Source organism: Caretta caretta, chromosome 26 (genome assembly GCF_965140235.1).
Source record: "Caretta caretta isolate rCarCar2 chromosome 26, rCarCar1.hap1, whole genome shotgun sequence".
Lineage (NCBI taxonomy): Eukaryota > Metazoa > Chordata > Testudines > Cheloniidae > Caretta > Caretta caretta.
In genome coordinates, this window is record NC_134231.1 from 2,568,353 (window position 1) to 2,589,091 (window position 20,739).

General features: G+C 55.1%; 2 protein-coding genes across 9 annotated transcripts in view; one reads left to right on the forward strand and one right to left on the reverse strand.

The window, feature by feature from the left end:
• The window catches only part of BRF2 (BRF2 general transcription factor IIIB subunit), a 34,777-nt gene extending 31,979 nt beyond the window's left edge, over window positions 1–2,798 (forward strand). For 6 of the 7 annotated variants that reach the window (XM_075123495.1, XM_075123498.1, XM_075123499.1 and 3 more), the window contains 2 exons: window positions 440–646; window positions 1,997–2,798. The gene's annotated coding sequence lies outside the window, so the exon portion shown is untranslated. The remainder of the gene's footprint in view (window positions 1–439; window positions 647–1,996) is intronic. The other variant, XM_075123501.1, reaches the window with a different exon arrangement.
• The window catches only part of ADGRA2 (adhesion G protein-coupled receptor A2), a 102,855-nt gene that overhangs the window by 4,572 nt on the left and 77,544 nt on the right, over window positions 1–20,739 (reverse strand). For both annotated transcript variants that reach the window (XM_048829642.2, XM_075123494.1), the window contains 15 exons: window positions 20,004–20,075; window positions 19,534–19,605; window positions 16,819–16,890; window positions 16,197–16,360; window positions 15,632–15,845; window positions 14,839–15,003; window positions 10,703–10,904; window positions 9,777–9,926; window positions 9,151–9,312; window positions 8,767–8,967; window positions 8,479–8,680; window positions 7,742–7,950; window positions 3,071–3,198; window positions 942–1,065; window positions 471–616 (listed from right to left, as the gene is read on the reverse strand). In XM_048829642.2, the coding sequence (XP_048685599.2) occupies window positions 471–616; window positions 942–1,065; window positions 3,071–3,198; window positions 7,742–7,950; window positions 8,479–8,680; window positions 8,767–8,967; window positions 9,151–9,312; window positions 9,777–9,926; window positions 10,703–10,904; window positions 14,839–15,003; window positions 15,632–15,845; window positions 16,197–16,360; window positions 16,819–16,890; window positions 19,534–19,605; window positions 20,004–20,075 (2,283 nt within the window). The remainder of the gene's footprint in view (window positions 1–470; window positions 617–941; window positions 1,066–3,070; window positions 3,199–7,741; window positions 7,951–8,478; window positions 8,681–8,766; window positions 8,968–9,150; window positions 9,313–9,776; window positions 9,927–10,702; window positions 10,905–14,838; window positions 15,004–15,631; window positions 15,846–16,196; window positions 16,361–16,818; window positions 16,891–19,533; window positions 19,606–20,003; window positions 20,076–20,739) is intronic.

The window sequence follows — 20,739 nt, forward strand, 5'->3', positions numbered from 1 at the left end:
CTCTTGTCTTGGGGGAAGTTTGAACAACTCTGAGATGGAGGATCTGGGGAGAGAACCACACTTTCCTCTCCTTACGAAGAGGTGGCACCCTTTAAAATAACAACAGTAATAGTGACAATAGGGTTGGGGCTAGAAAGCGTAAATTGCCCAGCCAGAGGAGCAATGAAAACTGGCTTGAAAAGAAGTGTCTGGATTAGGTAACCCTAAGCACACAAAGAAAAGGAGTACTTGCTCACGCTCTAATAAATTGGTTAGTCTCTAAAATGCCACAAGTCCTCCTTTTCGCGGATACAGACTAACACGGCTGCTACTCTGAAACCTAAGCACACAGCTACAATGCATGTGCATGTCCAGTAGGCAAAGGCTCCCCATGCTAGAGCTAGCTGACAACGTCAGCGCTTTCTCCTGAGCATGTCTTTCTGCTTTCACTTCAACCTAGTCATAGCTGCATCAAAGAGAAACGGCTGTACCGTAGCATGGGCCGAGGGGCTGGCTGGGGCACGTCCCCTTCCGGCTGCTGCGGTGCCTTCCACGTCACCTCTTTGTAGATGACTCTGGCCTTCACTGCCATCCACAGAAGAGTGGATAAGGAGGAGTAGTGCAAAATGATGCCAACCTACAGGGCCAGAGGATACAAAGCAGTCAGGTAAGCAGACATAGGAGTTGTTGGATTCAGGCACTAATAAATTACTGTTACAATGGCTGGCTGCGGGGAACTTAGGCCTGCTCTGCTAAATGCATTGCAGCTGCTGCTGCTCTTTTTCTCTTCCTTCTGTGTTTCTAATGTGCTCAGCACTGAAGGAAGCAATCACTTCTGCCCAGGGCCTCTCAGACATGGATGCTGCCAGTTGGGACACACCAGGTAGTGGTCTGTCATGGAGCCTCCAGGACTAACGTTCCCCACGGCTGTCCAAAGCTGGTCTGGACCCAGCTGTACTTACTGCTTGGCAGACAATCATGTAGTTGGTCAGAGTGATGCCTCCTGCAAACACAGCCGATGTCATGGCGATGTAGAAACAGAGGTTAAGCAGTATGTGCCAGCACTTCCGGGAGATATGAATGGTGCTGAAAGAGAGGCGCACAGCGGTGCTGATTAGCTGCTGTCTTGGAGGGGTTAAATTCACCACTACTGGGCTGTGTGTTCTGAAAGGCCCTTCTCGCAAACAGATACAACAGAGGCAGGGTTGTAGCCTTCCCAAATACTGAGCATTTACCTGAATTATAACAGTACTAGGTGCCTCGGAGAGAGGAGTCAACAACAGCAGCACTGTACCCAGTAACCCCGGAATAGTTGCTGTAAGAGAAGCTTTCACAGTCTCTTTGGAATTGTTTTACTAAGACTGTCAGAGTGTTCATCTTTTTAATAATAAACCCTAAGTTGTGGTGTGTTTCTATAACTGAAGGCACAGGATGTAGGGATTTATTGACATAGTCAGCTAAATGGTAGTGTATTCCAACACTGCATAAAAGCAAGCTCCCAAAGAAGGGCAGTAGAATAAGCGTGAAGAGGTGAAGTTAAGTAAAGCCAGCTCTGCATGCAAGGACTGAGCTGAGACCTAGATAAAGAAGCTTCCAGCTCTGCCTGTCCAGGTAGGTGCTACCCAGGACAGACCAATACTGGGATTTACAGTGTCAGATTTTCAAAAACTTTTAAAGCAGTTTAGGTGCCTATGTCTAACCAATGTGCAATCCTCATTTACACCTTTAAGCATGCACATAACTATTTTGAGCTCCTGTAATTTGTAGGAGAAAAGATAATAGCTGGACTCCCACCTCTTGAACTCTGCATGTGCAGTTGGTCTGGTGTTAGAAAAAACTCCAGACTTTACATGTGAGGCTTCTTAAAAGCCAAGCCATGATGCTAGTGTGTTAATAGTAAAGAATATTACTTGAATTAAACCATATTGGATTCCTTAACCTGCAAGGTGTTAGCAAGAAATACAAAGGGTAAAAGGTGTGGCTCTCCAGTTGCTGATCAGTTTGGGCTTTATTGTAGGAAACTTGAGGCAAGGGAGCCTGAAGGATTTTAAGCACCCTCAAGAGGAGAATTTGCTGATTCCTGAGAGGACAAGAAGCAGACCGAGAAGAGAGCTGGAGAACTTGCCCACAGGCCAACCATGGCAGGGTGATGGGTAATAGTACGGACTTCCAAAAAGCAGAGTAGAAATGGGCAGGCTGCACTGAACGCTACACACCTCTGGTGGCTAGACTTTTATATCCTACTCCTAGGTGTATTTTGTGGAGGGAAGGAGCACCTCAGGGCTCCCCCTTGTGCTGGGCACTCTACACCAGGGGCCAGATTGTCCCTGCTCCTGCCAACTTACTGAAGTCAAGGGTGGGAGAAAGGATTGTTGTAAAATAGGGATCAAATTCATCCTAAGGCTGTGGCCCCTAAAATCTGGTTTGCATAAGGAAAACATGCTCCAATCCATAAACCAATACTGATCCTAGAGACCAACTGGAATAGAATCCATAGTGAGGCAGACAAACCCATTTGCCGTAACTACAGCATTTATAGTTAAGGCTACCATTTTTCATGGCAGGGATTGGACAGTGCCTCTCAGGTTTAGTCAGGAGGGGGTCAAATTAATGACCACCAAGCACAGCCTGTTCTCCATACCAAAATCAACACCGTAGTTAGACCAGCAAGTCAGTCTCTGGTACCCTTAGTTTGATTTTTAATTAAAACAGGATTGCTGATGCTAATGTATGGATCTGTGTGGTAACCACTCTACCATGGAAAGATGGGTGCATTACTGTGCAGTGGGGGAACAATAAAGTGGAATTTGTTTGACTGACTCTGGTGTCCTCTGTCATGAAACAGGAGCCCAGCAGGTTCTCAGTCCACTAAAAACACCTTGGAGCAAAGTCTCCAAGATAGATTTGACAGGAAGTGCCTTAAGCCCTGCTGTGGCTGCTGGCTAGTGCCTCAACATGTCTGAAAAAAACCCAAGCTGATGGACAGATCCCTCATTCCACCAAGGGCCAGAGGGTATTGATCGACATGCAGCCACTTCTGAGGTGAAAGTGGCAGCTGGTTAACAGAGTACAGCATCATGTCCCCGCTCACCTGTGGTTGATGATGTAAGTGATGATGGTGGTGAATAAGCACAGCAGCAGGAGGGCAGTGCAGGTGTAAAGAACAGGATGCAGAACCTCAGCTGGGCCTGGTGCCTCACTGGGGAAATTGCTGAGTTCCTAGTTACAAAAACAAAATTAGTTTCACATCTATATCTGGCTCCTCCCGGACTAGGGGGCTGCTTGTAAGCTGGCTAAGTCAAGACTGCCATGCCAGGGCCACTGGGGATTGCTGCTGCCACAGCCTGTGCATGAGCGGACAATGACTGTTACTCTCCCGGCCAGCTGGAAGGGGTGGCGGGGGAGCAGCTAACAGGAGTTTGGCAAGGGAGTTTACAGGGGGAGTGTGAGCAGGGGCAAGATACACCTACCATTCTTTGCACTTAAAGGTCAAAACACCGCTTGATAAAAACAAAGCACCAACAAGGGAACAAGCTTCAGGAGTAAAAAGAGAATGCAGGCAGAAGTCCAGCAACAGAGTGGGAGCTACCCAGTTTATTGCACTCAATGCAGTATGTATGATTAGCTGCCCTGTGGGCTGGTGGTGTATGTATGCATTCAGTGCAAGGAGCTCCTGGCCCTCAGAGACCAGGTACAGACTTTGGAGACCAGAGAGGTACATAGATAAGACTTTCTGGGATCCAGTAGAATGGTCCCACCCTCAGTCTCTGTGCTGTTGAAGAGCATGAAAGCCTCAAGGAAGGAGAACATCCAACTGGAGCAGAGGGAAACAATCCCATAGTTGGGACCCTCCTCCCAGATGATGATGATGTGGTATTCTCTCGCACTGAGGATACTTCTCAGGGGGAGGTAACTCCAGTTATTAGGAAGAGACAGGCATTAGTAATGAGCAGTTTGATCATTAGAAACAGATAGCTGGGTTTGTGATGACCGGGAGAACCGCACAGTGACTTGCCTGCCTGGTGTGAAGGTTGCAGATCTCTCGAGACATCTAGACAGACTTATGTGCAGTGCTGGGGATGAGCCGCTGGTCGTGGTACATGTAGGTACCAATGATGTAGGGAAGGACAGGAGAGAGATCCTGGAGGTCAAATGTAGGCTGCTAGGTAAGAGACTGAAGTCCAGGCCCTCCATGGTACCATTCTGTGAAATGCTCCCAGTTTCACATGCAGGGCCAGTCAGACAGGCAGAACTGCAGGGTCTCAATGTGTGGATGAGGCGATGGTGTCGGGAGGAGGGGTTTAGATTTATTAGGAACTGAGGAAAGGAGGAGCCTATACAGGAAGGATGGGCTCCACCAGAACCAGATTGCTGGTGCTTAAAATTAAAAACGTCGTAGAGCAATTTTTAAACTAAGGGCAGGGGGAAAGCCGACAGGTACGGAGGAGCACGTCGTTTGGACAGAGACATCCCTTAAGGGAGGATCTATAAATGGAGATTCCCTGTGTCCTAATAAGTAGGAGAGGATGGAAGGTAGGATCTGATGAGAAACAGTCAAATTAAAAAAAAGTCCCATTCAATTACATCATGTAATGGCAGGCAGCTAAAAAGTGACAAGTTTTTAAAATACTTCTATACCAGTGCTGGGAGTCTAAATAATAAGATGGGTGAATGTGAGTGCCTCGTATTAAATGAGGACATTGATAGAACAGGCATCACAGACACTTGGTGGAATGAGGATAATCAACGGGACACAGTAATACCAGGGTACAAAATATATCAGAAGGACAGAACAGGTCGTGTTGGTGGGGGAAGGGCACTATATGTGAAAGAAAGCGTAGAATCAAATGAAGTAAATTGTACTATAGAATCTCTATGGATAGTAATTCCATGCTTGAAAAATAAGACTATAGCAGTAGGGCTATATTACAGACCACCTGACCAGGATGGTGTTGGTGACTCTGAAATGATCAGGGAGATTAGAGAGGCTATTAAAATAAAAAACTCAATAATAATAATGGGGGATTTCAACTATCCCCATATTGACTGGGTACATGTCACCTCAGGACGGGATGCAGAGAGAAAGTTTCTCGACACCTTAAATGACTGCTTCTTGGAGCAGCTAGTCCTGGAACCCACCAGAGGAGAGGCAATTCTTGATTTAAGTGGAGCACAGGATCAGGTCCAAGAGGTGACTATAGCTGGACCACTTGGTAAAAGTGACCATAATATAATTAAATTTAACATCCCTGTGGCCAGGAAAACTCCACAGCGGCCCAACACGGTATCATTTAATTTCAGAAAGGGGAACTACACAAAAGTGAGGAGGCTAGTGAAATTAAAAGGTAGAGCACCAAAAGTAAAATCCCTGCAAGCTGCGTGGAAACTTTTTAAAGGCACCATAATAGAGGCTCAACTTAAAAGTATACCCCAAATTAAAAAACAGTTTTTTTAAAAAAGCCACCATAATCTCCATTTATAGATCCTCCCTTAAGGGATGTGTCTGTCCAAACCAAATGCTCCTCCATACCGTCGGCTTTGGTTAAACACCGTGGGTAAACAACAATGTAAAAGAAGCAGTGAGAGGCAAAAAGGCATCCTTTAAAAAGTGGAAGATAAATCCTAATGAGGAAAATAGAAAAGAGCATAAACTCTGGCAAATGAAGTATAAAAATATAATTAGAAAGACCAAAAAAGAATTTGAGGAACAGCTCGCCAAAGACTCCAAAAGTAATAGCAAAATTTTTTTTAAATACATCAGAAGCAGGAAGCCTGTTAAACAACCAGTGGGGCCACTGGATGATCGAGATGCTGAAGGAGAACTCAGAGATGATAAGGCCACTGCGGAGAAACTAAATGAATTCTTTGCATCGGTCTTCACTGTTGAGGCTGTGAGGGAGATTCCCAAACCTGAGCCATTCTTTTTGGGTGACAGATCTGAGGAACTGTCCCAAATTGAGGTGTCAGAGGTGGTTTTGGAACAAACTGATAAACTCCAGGACCTGATGGTATTCGCTCAAATGTGAAATTGCAGGACTACTAACTGTCATCTGTAACCTATCATTTAAATCAACTTCTGTGCCAAATGACTGCAGGATAGCTAATGTGATGCCAATTTTTAAGAAGGGCTCCAGAGGTGACCCTGGCAACTACAGGCCAGTAAGCCTCACTTCAGTACCGGGCAAACTGGTTGAAACTATCGTAAAGAACAAAATTGTCAGACACATAGATTAACATAATTTGTTGGGAAATAGTCAACATCGTTTTGTAAAGGGAAATCATGCCTCACCAATCTACTAGAATTATTTGAGGGGGTCAACAAGCATGCGGACAAAGGAGATCCAGTGAATATAGTGTATTTAGATTTTCAGAAAGCCTTTGACAAGGTCCCTCACCAAAGGCTCTTAAGCAAAATAAGCTGCCAAGGGATAAGAGGGAAGGTTCTCTCATGGATTGGTAACTAGTTAAAAGATAGGAAACAAAGGGTAGGAATGAATGGTAAGTTTTCAGAATGGAGAGAGATAAATAGTGGTGTCCCCCAGGTATCTGTACTGGGACCAGTCCTATTTAACATATTCATAAATGGTCTGGAAAAAGGGGTAAACAGTGAGGTGACAAAATTTGCGGATGATACAAAACTACTCAAGATAGTTAAATCCCAGGCAGACTGCGAAGAGCTACTAAAGGATCTCACAAAACTGGGTGACCGGGCAACAAAATGGCAGATGAAATTTAATGTTGATAAATGCAAAGTGATGCACACTGGAAAACATAATCCCAACTATACATATCAAATGATGGGGTCTAAATTAGCTGTTGCCACTCAAGAAAGAGAACTTAGAGTCATTGTGGAGAGTTCTCTGAAATCATCCACTCAATGTCCCGCAGCAGTCAAAAAAGCAAACAGACTGTTGAGAATCATTAAGAAAGGGAGAGATAATAAGACAGAAAAATATCATATTGCCTCTATATAAATCCATGGCACGCCCACATCTTGAATACTGGGGCAGATGTGTTCGCCCCATCTCAAAAAAGATATATTGGACTTGGAAAAGGATAACAAAAATGATTAGGGGTATGGAACAGCTTCTGTGTAAGGAGAGATTAATAAGACTGGGACTTTTCAGCTTGGAAAAGAGGCGACTAAGGGTGGATATGATAGAGTTCTATAAAATCATGAGTGGTATAGAGAAAGTCAATAAGGAAGCGTTATTTACTCCTTCTCATAATACAAGAACAAGGGGCCACCAAATGAAATTAATAGGTAGCAGGTTTAAAACAAACAAAAGGAAGTATTTTTTCACACAATGCACAGTCAACCTCTGGAACTCCTTGCCAGAGGGTGTTGTGAAGGCAATACAACAACGGGGTTCAAAAGGGAGCTAGATAGATTCATGGAGGACAGTTCCATCAATGGCTATTAGCCAGGATGGGCAGGAATGGTGTCCTTAGCCTCTGTTTCCCAGAAGCTGGGATTGGGTGACAGGGCATGGATCACTTGATGATTACCTGTCTGTTCATTGCCATTGGCCACTGTCAGAGGACAGGATACTGGGCTAGATGGACCTTTGGTCTGACCCAGTGTGGCCGTTCTTATGAGAGGGGGTAGGACAAATCCAGGGCAAACATGGTGTGATGCTTTGGAGCCATTGTGTGAAGAGGAGAGAGCAGTTGCCGCCTCCCCCCCCCCCCCCAAGATAACACCCCTAGTCTACTTCAGGAGGCCAGAGTCTCCCCTCCCTCTCCTGCCCCCCCTCCTTACCATGAGCACTGCGAAGTTGTTCAGGTGCCGGCCGAACAGGGTGGTGATGTTGGGCTCTTGGTGGGCCAGCTGACAGCCCTCGGCGCTCCAGCCCCCGTAGCCCCCCAGCACCTCGAAGTTCCAGTGGGCAGGCATGGGGTCGGCCCCTTCCCTGAAGTGGCGCAGCGAGACAGTGATGGGCTCGGTGAGGTTACTGACCCCACAGCCATCTGGGGAGGGAAGGGGAGGAGAACGGCTGAGCAGATGCACTGCATGGGCTCATCCCTCACTCCACGCCCTGCTGTCCAGGGCCCAGGCAGGGTCAGAGCTGGGGTAGTCTGCTCTGCAGCTGCCTCCTGGGACCTGGCTGAGCAACACCCTACCTGACGCACAAGGGGAGAGTAAAGCAGCAGCAGCAACCAATGTGGAGTGGAAGGCAGGCCCGTGGCCTCTGCATGCTGCCACCGCCGCGCCCCACCAGACCCCCATGGGCAGGGGGGAGGCCAGCTGCCCATCTGGAAGGAAAGTTTGGCCAGCAGGGGCCCCTACGGCTTCACATCTGGGTCAGAGACAACCCACCACATGGGTCTGCGCTGCTGAGAGCCACACGGCCCCTGGGGCCCGGGGGAGGAGGACGTGGGCTCCAGTGACCCGGTGATAGCCTCTCTCGTAGCCCCCCAACACTGCACCCCCGAGCAGGGCAGGCTGTGCAGAGCCCAGGGCAATGGCCCTGTCCCCCGGGCAGCAGTGCCCCTTACGTGTCCCGGCGTAGATCACGGGGGTGGCCACGCTGCGGCGCTTGCCGTTGTCGGCCAGGCGGGAGGAGTTGCCGGTGCTGCGGAAGAGCTTGCCGTTCCGGAACACCAGGAACTGGACCTTGCAGGCCTGGGGCAGGGAGAGCAGGGCCGAGGTGGAGAACAGGCTAGGGGGCAGCTGGATGGAGGCCAGAGCGATGCTGTTCTGAGGGGACAGGGAGCAACAGGTTAGCAGGTCCCAGACGGCGCAGCTCTCAGGCCCTGCCCCTCCCCATCGCCACCCCCCAGTACCTTGATGTGGAAGTTGGCCAGCGAGATGTTGGGCTGGCCCGTGGTGCACCTGAACTTCAGCTGCTGGTCAGCCAGGGGCTCAGCCTCCTGCTCCGGCAGTGACGGGCGCCCGCCGTCTTGCTTCTGGAAGGCCGTGCAGCTCAGCCCCGTGTAGCTCTCCGGCTTAATCAAGTAGGCCTCGAAGGCGATGTTCCTCGAGTTCTGCCGAGGGTGCAAAGCAGCCAGGGCGTTAGCAGGGCACCCACCACAAGGAGCCTAGCAGCCTTGGAGGCAGAGGCCAGGCCACTCTCACCCAGCGCCCCTCAGTGCTGACCCCCAGCCCCCTGCTATTCCAACCCTGAGCTCCCTCCAGTCCTGCCCAGCTCCCCAGCCCTGGGGCCCTACCACGGCCACATGCTGCGAGTTGCTGCTGAGCACGTAGCCCGCGATCTTCTCCATGGAGCGGACGATGCTGGTGCAGGCCTTGTCCTTGATCTGAGCCATCCACAGGATGTGGTCGTCCACCAGCATCATGTTACTTGCCATCTCCACCATGACGTCCGGGAGCTGGAGGGGAGCAGGGGGGTGGTCGTCGTGGGCTCTGACACACCCAGCCCCAGGGATTCAAGGAAGATTCCCCAGGGGCGTCTGGAGCATGGGACGGTCCCGCCACCTGTGTGCCCCAGCCTCCCTCTTGGGGTGGTGACGTCAGCCTGTCTCGGGGTGGGTGTGGGGCCAGCGGGGGCCTGCAGAGAGGCCTAGAAGGGGGCTGGGGGGGAGGGAGATACTCCGCCTGGCTGGAGGACAGTGACTGCTCTGGGCAGGGGCTCACGTGCTGGAGGATGAGAACACCCCAGGCTGGGCTCTGCTCACAGACACCTTGGCACTGGGACGAGGAGCTGAGCGCTCACGGACAGCACCACGTGGGGGGAGAAGAGGGAGAACTGGGGCAGACGAGGCTGTGTGCGGAAGGGGAGGAGTGTGCAGAGAGGGCTCGTGACAGGGAGCTGGGGCAGGGGAGGAAACCCTACCTGCTTGATCTGGTCCACGTAGGCAATGAACTTCTCGATCATCTGGGCCACATAGATGACGTCCATCATGTCGGAGAAGTTGGCAGCCTCGGCTGTGTACACACGCAGCTGGTGCGCCAGCGTCAGGGCATTGGAGGCATTGATGGGCATCTGCAGAGGCGACGGGGGAGTCACCAGCCGGGTCAATACCCCCCTCCTGCTAGCCCAGCTCAACAATGCCAGGGAGCTGGGGCAGGGACTGCCTCAGAGATGCCCTGATCTACAGAAGGGTCACTGAACGGCACGCAGGGCTACAGCCGCAGCCTGCAGCTGGCACAGCTGTACCATGGTCACACTCGCCTGGAAACATGACAGGCGGACAGGCAGGCAAACGCATACTGCAGACAGACAGACAGACAGGCAGAGGGATGCAGGCTGCAGACAAACAGACAGGCTGGTAAGTAGACAGATGCACATTGAAGATACCTAGAGAGACAGGAAGGCAAAACACATACCGCAGACAGAGGGATGCAGGCTGCAAATGAATGGACAGACAGGCTGGCAGGCAGGCAGATGCACACTGCAAATGGACAGAGAAGCAAGCAGAGGGATGAACGCTGCAGATGGACAGACAGAGATGCATGCAGGCAGATGCATACCGCAGACAGGCAAGCAAGCAGAGGGATGCAGGCTGCAGATGGACAGGCAGGCTGGCAGGCAGACAGATGCACACTGCAGATGGCTAGAGAGAAAGGCAGACAAAACGCATATCGCAGACAGACAGGCAGAGGGATGCAGGCTGCAAATGGACAGACAAATGCACACTGTAGATGGAAAGAGAAGCAAGCAGAGGGATGAACGCTGCAAATGCATACTGCAGACAGCCAGGCCAGATGGGCGAAGAGGAAACCTTTTCCTTCCCTTCATCTCAGCCAGGCCCCACTCACCAGCACAAAGGTGTAGAGCACGCGGGTGATGTCGTTGGTGTACAGGCAGTGCGAGTAGTCGCCCTCCTCCCAGCGCCCCATGCGGTCGCAGCCCCGCGACGCCTGCTTCTCTGCCACGGGGCCCCCGTTCACGGCCAGAGAGGTGAAGGGGTACTGCAGGCAGGACTGGTAGGCAGTGATGCCGGCCAAGGTGCGAGGCCACCTAGATGAAAAGGGGAGAGACACAGTGAGAATGTGCCCGGCCTGCACGGCCACTTTGGGGCCCCGGGCAGGCCCCCAGACACCATCACCCTCTCCCCACAGCATCTTCCGTTCTCTCGCCTGCCGCCCTTGTGATAGGAAGGATCCCCACCCCCAAATCGTCCCCTTTCAGTCCCTCCTGGAAACCCTTTGCCACAGAGCGGGCAGGTCCTGCACCAGGGACTGGTCCGGCTGCTGTCCCGCTAACACCTCCCCACCCCGGTTTGTGTGTTAATTCACCCCGCGCAGGCTGCCCAAATCCTGGGTTGGGAGCTGGGGCAGTCTCTGTTCTCGGGGTGCCTAGCACTATGGGGCCTTGATCCCCAGCCCTGGTCAGCAGGCCCTACAATAATAATAAAGGGTAACCGAGGAGCCTTGGACCCTGTGCCATGCGCTTCGGAGCACCGTAAAGAATGACATTGAAAATAACAACAGCTGCAGCACTTGCCTCCTCCAAGCACCTTCTGCTCCGGCCTTCCAGGCTGCCTGACAGGAGAAGGGACTTGCCCAGAGGCCAGTGGCAATGCCAGCAAGGGAACCCCAGAGCCCTGACTCCCAGCCCGCTCTGTCTGTCAGTCCCAGGCCCGCAGCACTCACCACTAGGCATGTATGGAAGCAGGTTAAATCTAAGCAGGCAGGTGGATCCTGCACGGTGGGGTTCGCTGAGTGGGAAACTGCTCGGCTGAGCTATTTTCCCAACGGGAGACACAGAAATGGGGGATTTTTGCTGCATTCTCCAGCGTGCACGTTCCTAGGCTGGCCAGCCTCTCGGGACTACGGAAGGGACGAGAGCCTTAGCCAAGAAGGTGCTGCCCTGCCCCAGCAACCAGGATGTTATTACTGGGCCACAGAGGCTCCCCTCCCGCCTCAGGGTGTCCTACTGAGCATGTGGGCAGGGGCAGCATGGCCTCCTGCTGCCCAGATTATCCCCTCTTGAGACTGACAGAGGGGTCCAGACCCCAGGGCTCGCAGGATAACACCTTCCCCCAGCCCAGAGCTGGGAGACAGGCTTCTACACGGACCATTGGAGCCCAGACAGAAAGAGGGGGGGCAGGTGGGTGAGGGACAGGCAGCCGGGAGCTGGGGGGCCACAGGCAGGCAGGAGCTGGTGGGGGAGGGCCAGAGGCAGGCCAATTTCCATTTCCTGAATGACAAAAGGCAAACAGTGCCTAGCCCTCCTGCAGCACACTGAGTCAGCACCATGGCTGGGCTAGGCTGTAATTAGCCCCGCTCCCCTGCCGCGGCCCTGGGAACCCACCACCAGCCTCAAGGGAGCACGAGACCGGGAAAACTATGACAGTGGGGGAGAAATGCAAACCGGCTGTGCAGAGCTGGTTGCACGGAGCCTGCCTGGGGCTCTCCCAGCACACAGCAGGGCTGCTGGCAGGCTCCCAGTGGAATGGTCCCTCCCCTGGGGCACTCAGGGCCCCTCCAGGGATGGGCTGACAGCAGAGGCTTGGCAGCTGCTGGGAACGGCACAGGCTCCATGCCGGAGGTGGGTTAGTAAGAGTGGAAGGGGCCAGCCAAGAACCCAGAGGACTGGCAACCCTGTCATCATCTAGCCCGTCTGCTGGGAACTGGACAGACCAGCCCCAGACTCAGCTCGCCGATGGCCAAAACCAGCCAGCGAGCACCCCATCTGGTACGTTAAGAAGCACCATTTCCTCGCGGCTCTACTGGGTCAACTGCCCACGAACCAGGCGGGTGCAGACAGCAAGGAAGCTCTGCTGGCACGGAGCCGGGGAGCAGGCATGCGTCCGTGCATGGGGGGGGGGGAACACGTCCATGGTGTGCACTGGGGGGATCCCAAGGGAGATCAGGGAAAAGCTTTCCAGCTGCATGCAGGGCATGACAAAGAGAAAGACTTCAGACAATCCACAGAGCAGCTGAGATTTTTATGGGGTAATTTATTTCCCTCCCTGGAAATCTCGGCTCGGCCCAGCTGTTTCAACATCTCATTTCTGAGCCACTCCCTGCTCACCCGCTACCACCACAACTAGATTACGGGAGGGGGGCCCATGGAGGTCACATGCCTTCCCCCAGTCCCATCATGAGACCCAATGGCTGGAATGAAGCTGATCAGGCAATCGGCTAGAAGGGAGCCGATAAGAGGGCTGCAGTTTACTGAGTCAAAGGGCTTGTCTGCATGGGGAGATTGACTAGAACAGCTGTTCTGGCATGGACATGCTCTCCCTGACTAGGAGGGCCCACCTGGGGGCTAGTCCCAAAGAGCTGTTGGGCATTAAATTCACACCATAGCTTATTCTGGAATCAATCCCCCGAGTAGGCCTGATCCTGGCTAGAGCTGGCAGCACGGATGGGGTGGGCTGCTTTGCCTGATCCCTTCGTGCCCCTCAGTGCCCAAAACCACCCTGCCCGTGTCCCTCTGTCCTCAGCAGGATGGACCCCATATGCCTAGCAGCTCTCTCACATCCTGGTAATGCAACTGGACCCCTGAATCCTCTCCACTCCTTGGCAGCCTGCTGCCCTTGTACCCCCTGTATGCCCCCATGGGCACCAGCCACCTCTGCATCCCTGTGAACCTTCTGGCAGCCCATATCCCCCCTTCTTGCAGTCCCAGTACCCCGCACTGCAGCCCATTTCACTCTCAGGCCCCAAGCCACCCCTGTATCCCCACCATGTGCCTCTCCCCCAAGCCTGCCTATATCCCCCAGGTCTCCAGTTGCCCTGTACCCCACTGTATCACTCCATGGCAGCCTTCATCCCCCTATACCCTCCCCACCCCATCCCCAGCAGTCCCGTCCCCCAGACTGCTGGCCACCTCTGTATCCCCCCCAACCCACGGCAGCAAGTAAACCCCCGAGACCCTCTGTGCCCGAGGCCTGCAGGGGAGTTCCCGCGGCAGAATGCCAATTTCCCCAGCTATCCAATTCCATACCCAGCGTGGAGTGGAGGGGGCGGGGCGTGCATGGGGTCCTGCTAATCTAAGCCATATTTACTGTACCAGTAATTTATATTCCATGAAGGCCCCGCCGAGGTTACAGTGGGCTCCCAAAGCCTTTCGTCTCTTGCCAGAGAAATTCCAACACCTCTGCTTCTGGAGCCCGTCTGCGCTGCCAGCACGGGAAGCCTTTCAAAGAAGCCTCCCTATCAATGGCTGCCTAATCACTGCCAGACGCCGGGTCACCTGCGGGACTGAGCCTTCAGCACCCCCCTGTGCCTGCAGCCTGAGGAGCCAGCGGAAAAGCCCAGACACCCCCATGCCCGCTGCGCTGCCTCCTGGCCCCCCGCCTCCCACAGGGCGGCGTTTGCAGCGTTACTCGCACGCTCTGTCTGGAGTTAGAGGCGCTGGGGGACTCTGCAAACAGACACCAGCTATCAACCCGGAGGGCAGGACTGGTGCCGCTGGGTCCCTGCTGAGCCCTGCAGGGGGCAGGGAGGGATCTCCAGCCACACCCCACCCCATAGTGCAGTTTTCCACCCCTCTCAGAAGCAGGAGGTGTCGGAGGCTGGGCTGGAGGGACCCGGGGACTGGGCTCGTAGGGCAAACTGTGGGTGCTATCCCCTTTTCCCGCATGCCCTCCAACCCTCCCAGTCAGCCCAGCTCTTCATCCTGATGGAGGAAGGCGGAGGGAACTCCCCCGATGCCCCCAGGGTTACGGTGGCAGCTGGCGAAAGGGACCCCTCCACACTGCAGCTGGCCCAGCAACCCGGTACCCACAGCAGCCCCACAGGGAAACCCAGTGCCCCTTGTGCCAGCAACACGGAGCCCTCCTGGGGGCGCTCACCACACACCGATTGCAGCAGGAAACGTGAAGAGGCCGCTCCTACCCCAGGCCCTTTCCCCCACGGGTGACTGAGCCGTGGGCACGGGGCAGTGACCGGGAGGTGCTGCTGGGGCGCAGGCGTCGGGGTGCAGCAGCCCCAGTTCTGACCTGAAGTCCCCACGGTTGTTGGTGACCCTCTCGGCTGGGCAGTATGAGGCCGATGTCTCCAGCACCACAATCTCCACCTTCTTGCTGACGTTGCCCTGGGTGGTAGAGACGGCGCATTCCCACTCGCCGTTGGCAGAGACGTGGATGTTGGAGAGGATGAGCTCGCTGGGGGTAGGAGGGAGGGAAGACGACAAGGCAAATGCTCACATCTGAGAAGCCAGGAGGGCAGCAGTGCTCACTGACAGGCCTGGCACTGCCCTAGGCCCCATGGAGATACAGGCAGAGGCGTGTCTGCATCCATACTCACGGCGAACCCATTGGCGAGACATCTCCCCAGGGCTAACCCAGTGCTTTTCTGCAGCCCCTTTCCCTTGCAGGTGGGGGCCCAAACCAAGGCCCAGGGATCATTTCAAATGCCACCACAAGGCAGCCACCTCTGGGCAGGAGATGGCAGCTGGCAAGAAAACATGGTCATTTGGCACATACATAAAGAGCTGGGATTTATAAAGGAACCTAGGGGAACTAGGCACCCAGATCCCAGCCCCCACCCCAGGTGAAGCAGAGCGTCATGCACCCAGGTGAGACTTAGTCAGGAATCCCAGCTTTCGCGGGCTCGGTTTCAGCAGGAGCTGTCAAGGTCCAGAGCGATCCCTGGCCAGGGCTGAGCTGAGCTTTCGGGAACCCGGCCCCTGCCCAGAGTAGCTTGGCACATGGGCTGCACTGTGGAGCATCCTTCCCCAGTGCCTACAACTCGCTGCCCAGCACCCCGGGCAGGATGGAGCCTGCTCCGTACCTGGTGATGAAGGTGCAGTCGTGGATGAGGCTCTCCTCCAGGATGATGCCAGTCTGCTCGTCCCCCTCCACCAGCACCCGGTTGTGGTACCACCGGATGCGGGTGCTGCTGTCCAGGTAGGTGGCTGTGCACTGGAAGGGCAAGCGGTCGCCCTGGAACACCACCTGGCGCAGCGAAGGGATCAGGTGGTGGGTGTGCAGCTCCGGAGTGCCCACTGCAGGAAAGGGCCGAGATACCTGGGTGAGCCACCTTATCCCCTGGTGGGGCGGGGAGCCCCCTCCGGCTGTGCCCGGTCCCCTGGGTCGCTCATGACCGGAGGCCCCGTGGGTCATGATCCACAGGCAGGGGGTGGTCTCAGTCCCATCCCTAGCCAGACTGGTGTCCACGCCACAGAAACCACCAGCCCGGCTGGCACTAGCTGACTCCCTACTGGGCCCACAGTGAGCTGAGGAGGTTGTCCAGGGCCTTGGCAGTCAGAGGCCTGACGGACGGCTTAGGGGCTGGCCCTCAGACACTCAGCGCTGCCCACCCCCTGCGAGCGGTGCTCAAGGCCAGGCTGCCTCACCACACTGCAGCTGGCTCTCCTGGATGCTCCTCAGCGGCTTGGCTTGCAGGGGGCTGGGGTATATGCACAGCGTCTTGTCGGAGATCTGAGCCGAGCGGTTCCTGGACCAGGGCAGCGTCCAGCGCAGGTTGCAGTCGCACGTCAGGTACTCGGTGGCAAAGTCACTGGAAGAGGCAAAGTGAAAGGACTGGAGTCAGGGACGGCCGAGGCCCCACAGAGATGGGGGTCGGCAGAATGAGCCCAGCTGCTGCCAGGACCACCCCCTGCATGCTTCAGTGGCTGGGGCGTGCTGGGCACGAGGGTCTGGGCTGGGACAGGTAACAGCTCGAGGCCTGTCCACCCCACGCTCACTGCAGGAGGCCAGAGTGGCACAGGAGCAGCACACAGAGGGTGTACCGTCGTGGCAGGACATGGGCAGCTGCGCATACTGTTGTCCCCGTGCCAGTCTGCACACACGTGTAACTGCCAGAGCACTGTGAGCACACCACATCCTCAGGGCACCGGGCGTGAGAGCACATCTCTCGCTCAGCTCCCTGCTGGCCAGGGCGACTCTCCCGGCACGGAGGCAGGGTGGGTGAGGGGGGCCGTGCAACACACCCTTTCCTCTCAGCGAAATACTCACACGACTTTCAGAGATGGCAGCTCGTCAAAGACGCCAGGCTGGAGGCTGGAGAAAATATTCCCTGACATGTTCCTGTGGGAGGAGACAAGAACCGGGCTGGAGGTGGCAGGGGTTTGGCGGATGCGCTCTGACCTGCTGGGCAAACGCACCGAGCCAAGTCCCAGGGCAAACATCTCTTGGCGCAGAGCCAGGGGAGGAAACGGGCATTTCCAGACACTGCAGAACCTGCTCTCCCAACGCTTCTGCCTCGGGCCCCCCTGGGGCGGGAAAGCTCCTGGCTCCAGGGAGCAGGTGACAGCTTTCGCCTCATCTGCTAAGACTGCTGAACTGGGACCTTAGAGAGAGGGGGACGGGGAGCTCTGTGCTCATATAGCACGTGGCCCATTGTGGGGCTACCAGACACAAGTAACAATAAACACCCTGCGTTCCATAGAGCCAGAAGGACTCCATAGATCATCTCCTGTGTATCTCAGGCCAAAGAATTCGCCCCAGCTCACCCTGTATGGAGCCCATTCAGCCTCACCTCACAACTCCCTCTGTGAGGGGGCGACCACCATTACCCCATGTTACAGATGGGAAACTGAGGCACAGAGCAGGGACACAGTCTGTGGCAGGCCCAGAAATAGAAGCCAAGGGCCTATCTCACCACAAGTGTTCTGGGGGCCCGATGACATGCAGGAAGTGCTGAGTATCTGCCCTCTGAAAATCAGGGCCCTTTAGGTCTCGATTTTGGGGGCCCAAAACCACTAGTCACTTTGGAAAATGTAAGGCCAGAAGTCTTGACGCCCAGTCCCCAGCTCTAGTGACAAGGCAACACTTTCCCCAAGTGCTGGGACGAGAACCCAGGAGTCTTGGGGCTCACTTACTCCCTCTCGCTTTACGAACTCTCTCCACACCCTCACATCATGGATTATACAGAGATATACACTGAAAACTCAGGGCAAAAGTTTGCTTTTTGCTTTAATCCAATTCCCCCCAGAATCTCTCCAGCCATTTCAGTCCCTCTCAGCTTTTGTTCTCTGGCTTAGCCCCACTCTCCACCCCCTCCCCTGGCCTGGTTTTATGGAGAAAAGCGAAAACAAGAGGCCCGGCCCCGCTTGCCACTATGTCTTGGGGTTTTAAAGCTCACTTTGATCAAGAATGCACACAATCGCCAAGCAGCACTTAATGAGCTCCCCACACAGGTGGGGACAGAGGAGCCCACACGACAGGCTGAGCAGCAAGGGCCTTTAATGAGCTCCGTGCTGAGCGCTACCTTCGCCTGGCAGACAGACCATTCAGCCATCGTCACACACAATCTCCAGCAGGAGCTGCTCTGAAGTGTCTGCCCCCAGGAGCTAAGTCACGCTGTGCTCGTGACCCACAGAGAAATGGAGCCACTGTGCAGTCAGCCAGCTGGGCAGGCTGAGGGGGAGGCTGGGAGCAGCCCGTGGGGTCTGGCTGAGGGGCAGGGTCTCTCCTCCTTTCTTCCCCACAATCTAGACTCCCGCCCATGTGTCTAATCCAAGAGGCTGAAGATCAGAGATGACAGCACCCTGGGTGGGCGTGTATCCCTGTGACCCCCTTGATGCCATCTGGCAGAGGGCATAGAGGGTGCACAGAGTTTTATAGGGATCCCCGGGTCAGTTATACGCACAATAATTCATTGAAGGGGGCATGTGAGGTCTCTAGAGAGAGCCAGTAACACACTGGCCACCACAGCCCTGGCAAAAGGATAAGGGGACGCTAACAGTTACGCAGTTACGGACCTATCCTGGAAATGACGTTCGTAAGGTCTGTGAGTTAAAGCAGGGCACCGGAGGCGACAGCTGTTCCTTCCTAACAAGCAGGAGGTGCTTATCTGTCAGATGCAAATCGAGCACAGTATACTTCCCAATGGACCCCTCTCTGCCTCCTGAGCCACCAGCTAATCGCAATTCAGAAACCAATGGGAGCTCGCACAATCTACAGGAAGGAACCTTGGGAGGGCGTCCGATTCCTGAACAAAGATCAAAGGGTCTTGTTTTGATCTCTCTGGGGTTGCACAGGGACACCCTGGTAATGTCACCCAGGAAGTAAGCAGTGGGCTTGCTTCACAAACAGAAGATTCTAGCCAAGTCTGGCTGTTATACGCTGGAAGGATGTTGAGTGAGCGTTTCCTCTTCTGGCATAACAACATTCTATCAGTTAAGTTTAGGCTCTCGCAGGCATGTCATGAGTCTAGTGTATATGTAACCCTTTGTTTCCAACATCTCGGCTTGCTATCACTGGCATCTCTGCTCCTCGTTAAATAAACTTGTACTGGCTCCTTCTGTAAACAAATCTAAGTGCTGAGTGTGAAGCAGAGCTGTAGTCTCGGGTGTAACTGATAAGGTGGGAACAGCAGGGCTGGTAATTTGGTGAGTGCCCAGTGGAACAGGCGCTGGACATGGCTGGGGGACGCTCAGGGGACTTGGGCGCTGGAGTGTGTCTATTGCTAAGCTCTGGCTGGTGGAGGCTTGGCTGTCCCATGCTAAGGGCGGGTGGTAGCGAGATGGGGTGGCAGGAGAGACTAGACTTTGCTCCATCCCTTGCTAGCAGAGAGGAGGGAGTAGGGTCCTGCTGCCAGGTGGGAAGGGGAACGAGGGCGAGAGCGGCAGGGCAAGCGTGGGGATCCTGCTCCGCAACAGCCGAAAGCCCCTGGCCAGCCTCTGTCCTCCAGGGAGCCCCTCCCACGGGCCCCTCCCGGGTACTTACAGCCGGAGGAGGCTGGCGAGTCCCTGGAAGACGCTGGCACTGAGGCAGCCGATGCGGTTGTTGGAGAGGTCTCTGGAAACAAGCAGAGGGGACGTAAGAGCGGCGTGAGCGCTGGAAGACAGCCCCGCACTGGGGCAGCCGGCTGTGCCTTGCTGGGGGGAGCCTCTGGTGCTGCAGGGAGCAGTGCTGGAGAAATGAACCGACTGGCAGGATTCAGGACTCGGAGCGCGCCTAGCCCTGCCGCAGGAGCTCAGCACCTGCCTGGTGTCTGGGGCGAAGCCGCAGGACAGGTAGCTCCCGGAGACAGGCTGTTTCAAAGCCCAGGTTGGTGGCGCCGAGAGGGGACTCTGCCTGGATGGGGTCTGGTCTGTGCATTGGCCCCCGCCCACGAGCCAGCGCTGCTGCGGACGGAGGGGCGCGGCAGGCTCGACTCTCCCAGAATAGCGAGCAAGGGGCCCAGGGCCACTTACAGGCGCTTCAGCTCCGAGAGGCCAAGGAATGCGCCGGGCTGGATCGTGCTGATCAAGTTGTTCTTGAGGTCCCTGGAGAAAGAGAGAGAGAAAATAAATAGAAAGGAAGCCAGTGGCTGGCAGGAGGCTCCGTATCCTGGTGGGAGGCAGAGCAGCCTAGAACAGTGCTCCTGGCAGATCACTCCCCACACGTGGTGTTGACCCAGCTCAGGGGAGCCCAGACTGGGTGCAAACAGCCCTGGAAGGTCCCTGGGACAGGCAGCCACGGCACCAACTGGCAAACACCCGGTACGCCTAGCCTGTGCCACGGACCAAGGCCGGGCTGCCTGGAGGGGCCTCCTCCTCGTCCTCCACTTGCCCAAGGGGAGTGGAATGATGCACTGACGCCAGCAATGGCTTCATCCATTCACCTGCTCTGTGATGGGAAAAGAACTTCCAGAGATGCCCCAGGCTGCTGAAAAATGGGGCTGGGACATCAGTGCCCTGCGTGCTGGCACCTCTTGTGAGGCGGGCACCTGTCCACTAGGAACTGGACTGGCACCCCCTTCGCCCGATTCACACTGGGGCCGCCAGCTGCCCCCGATGGGAACGTTCGGATCCCACCGCTCTGCACTGCGGTCCCATGACTGTCCGGAATGAGGGCAGCACTGGGGAGGCCCCTTGCCACTCCCAGCAGCCAAGCACGTATCTCGACCAGCAAGTGGCCAGGCTGGAAGGGAGGAGTTGGCAAGGACAT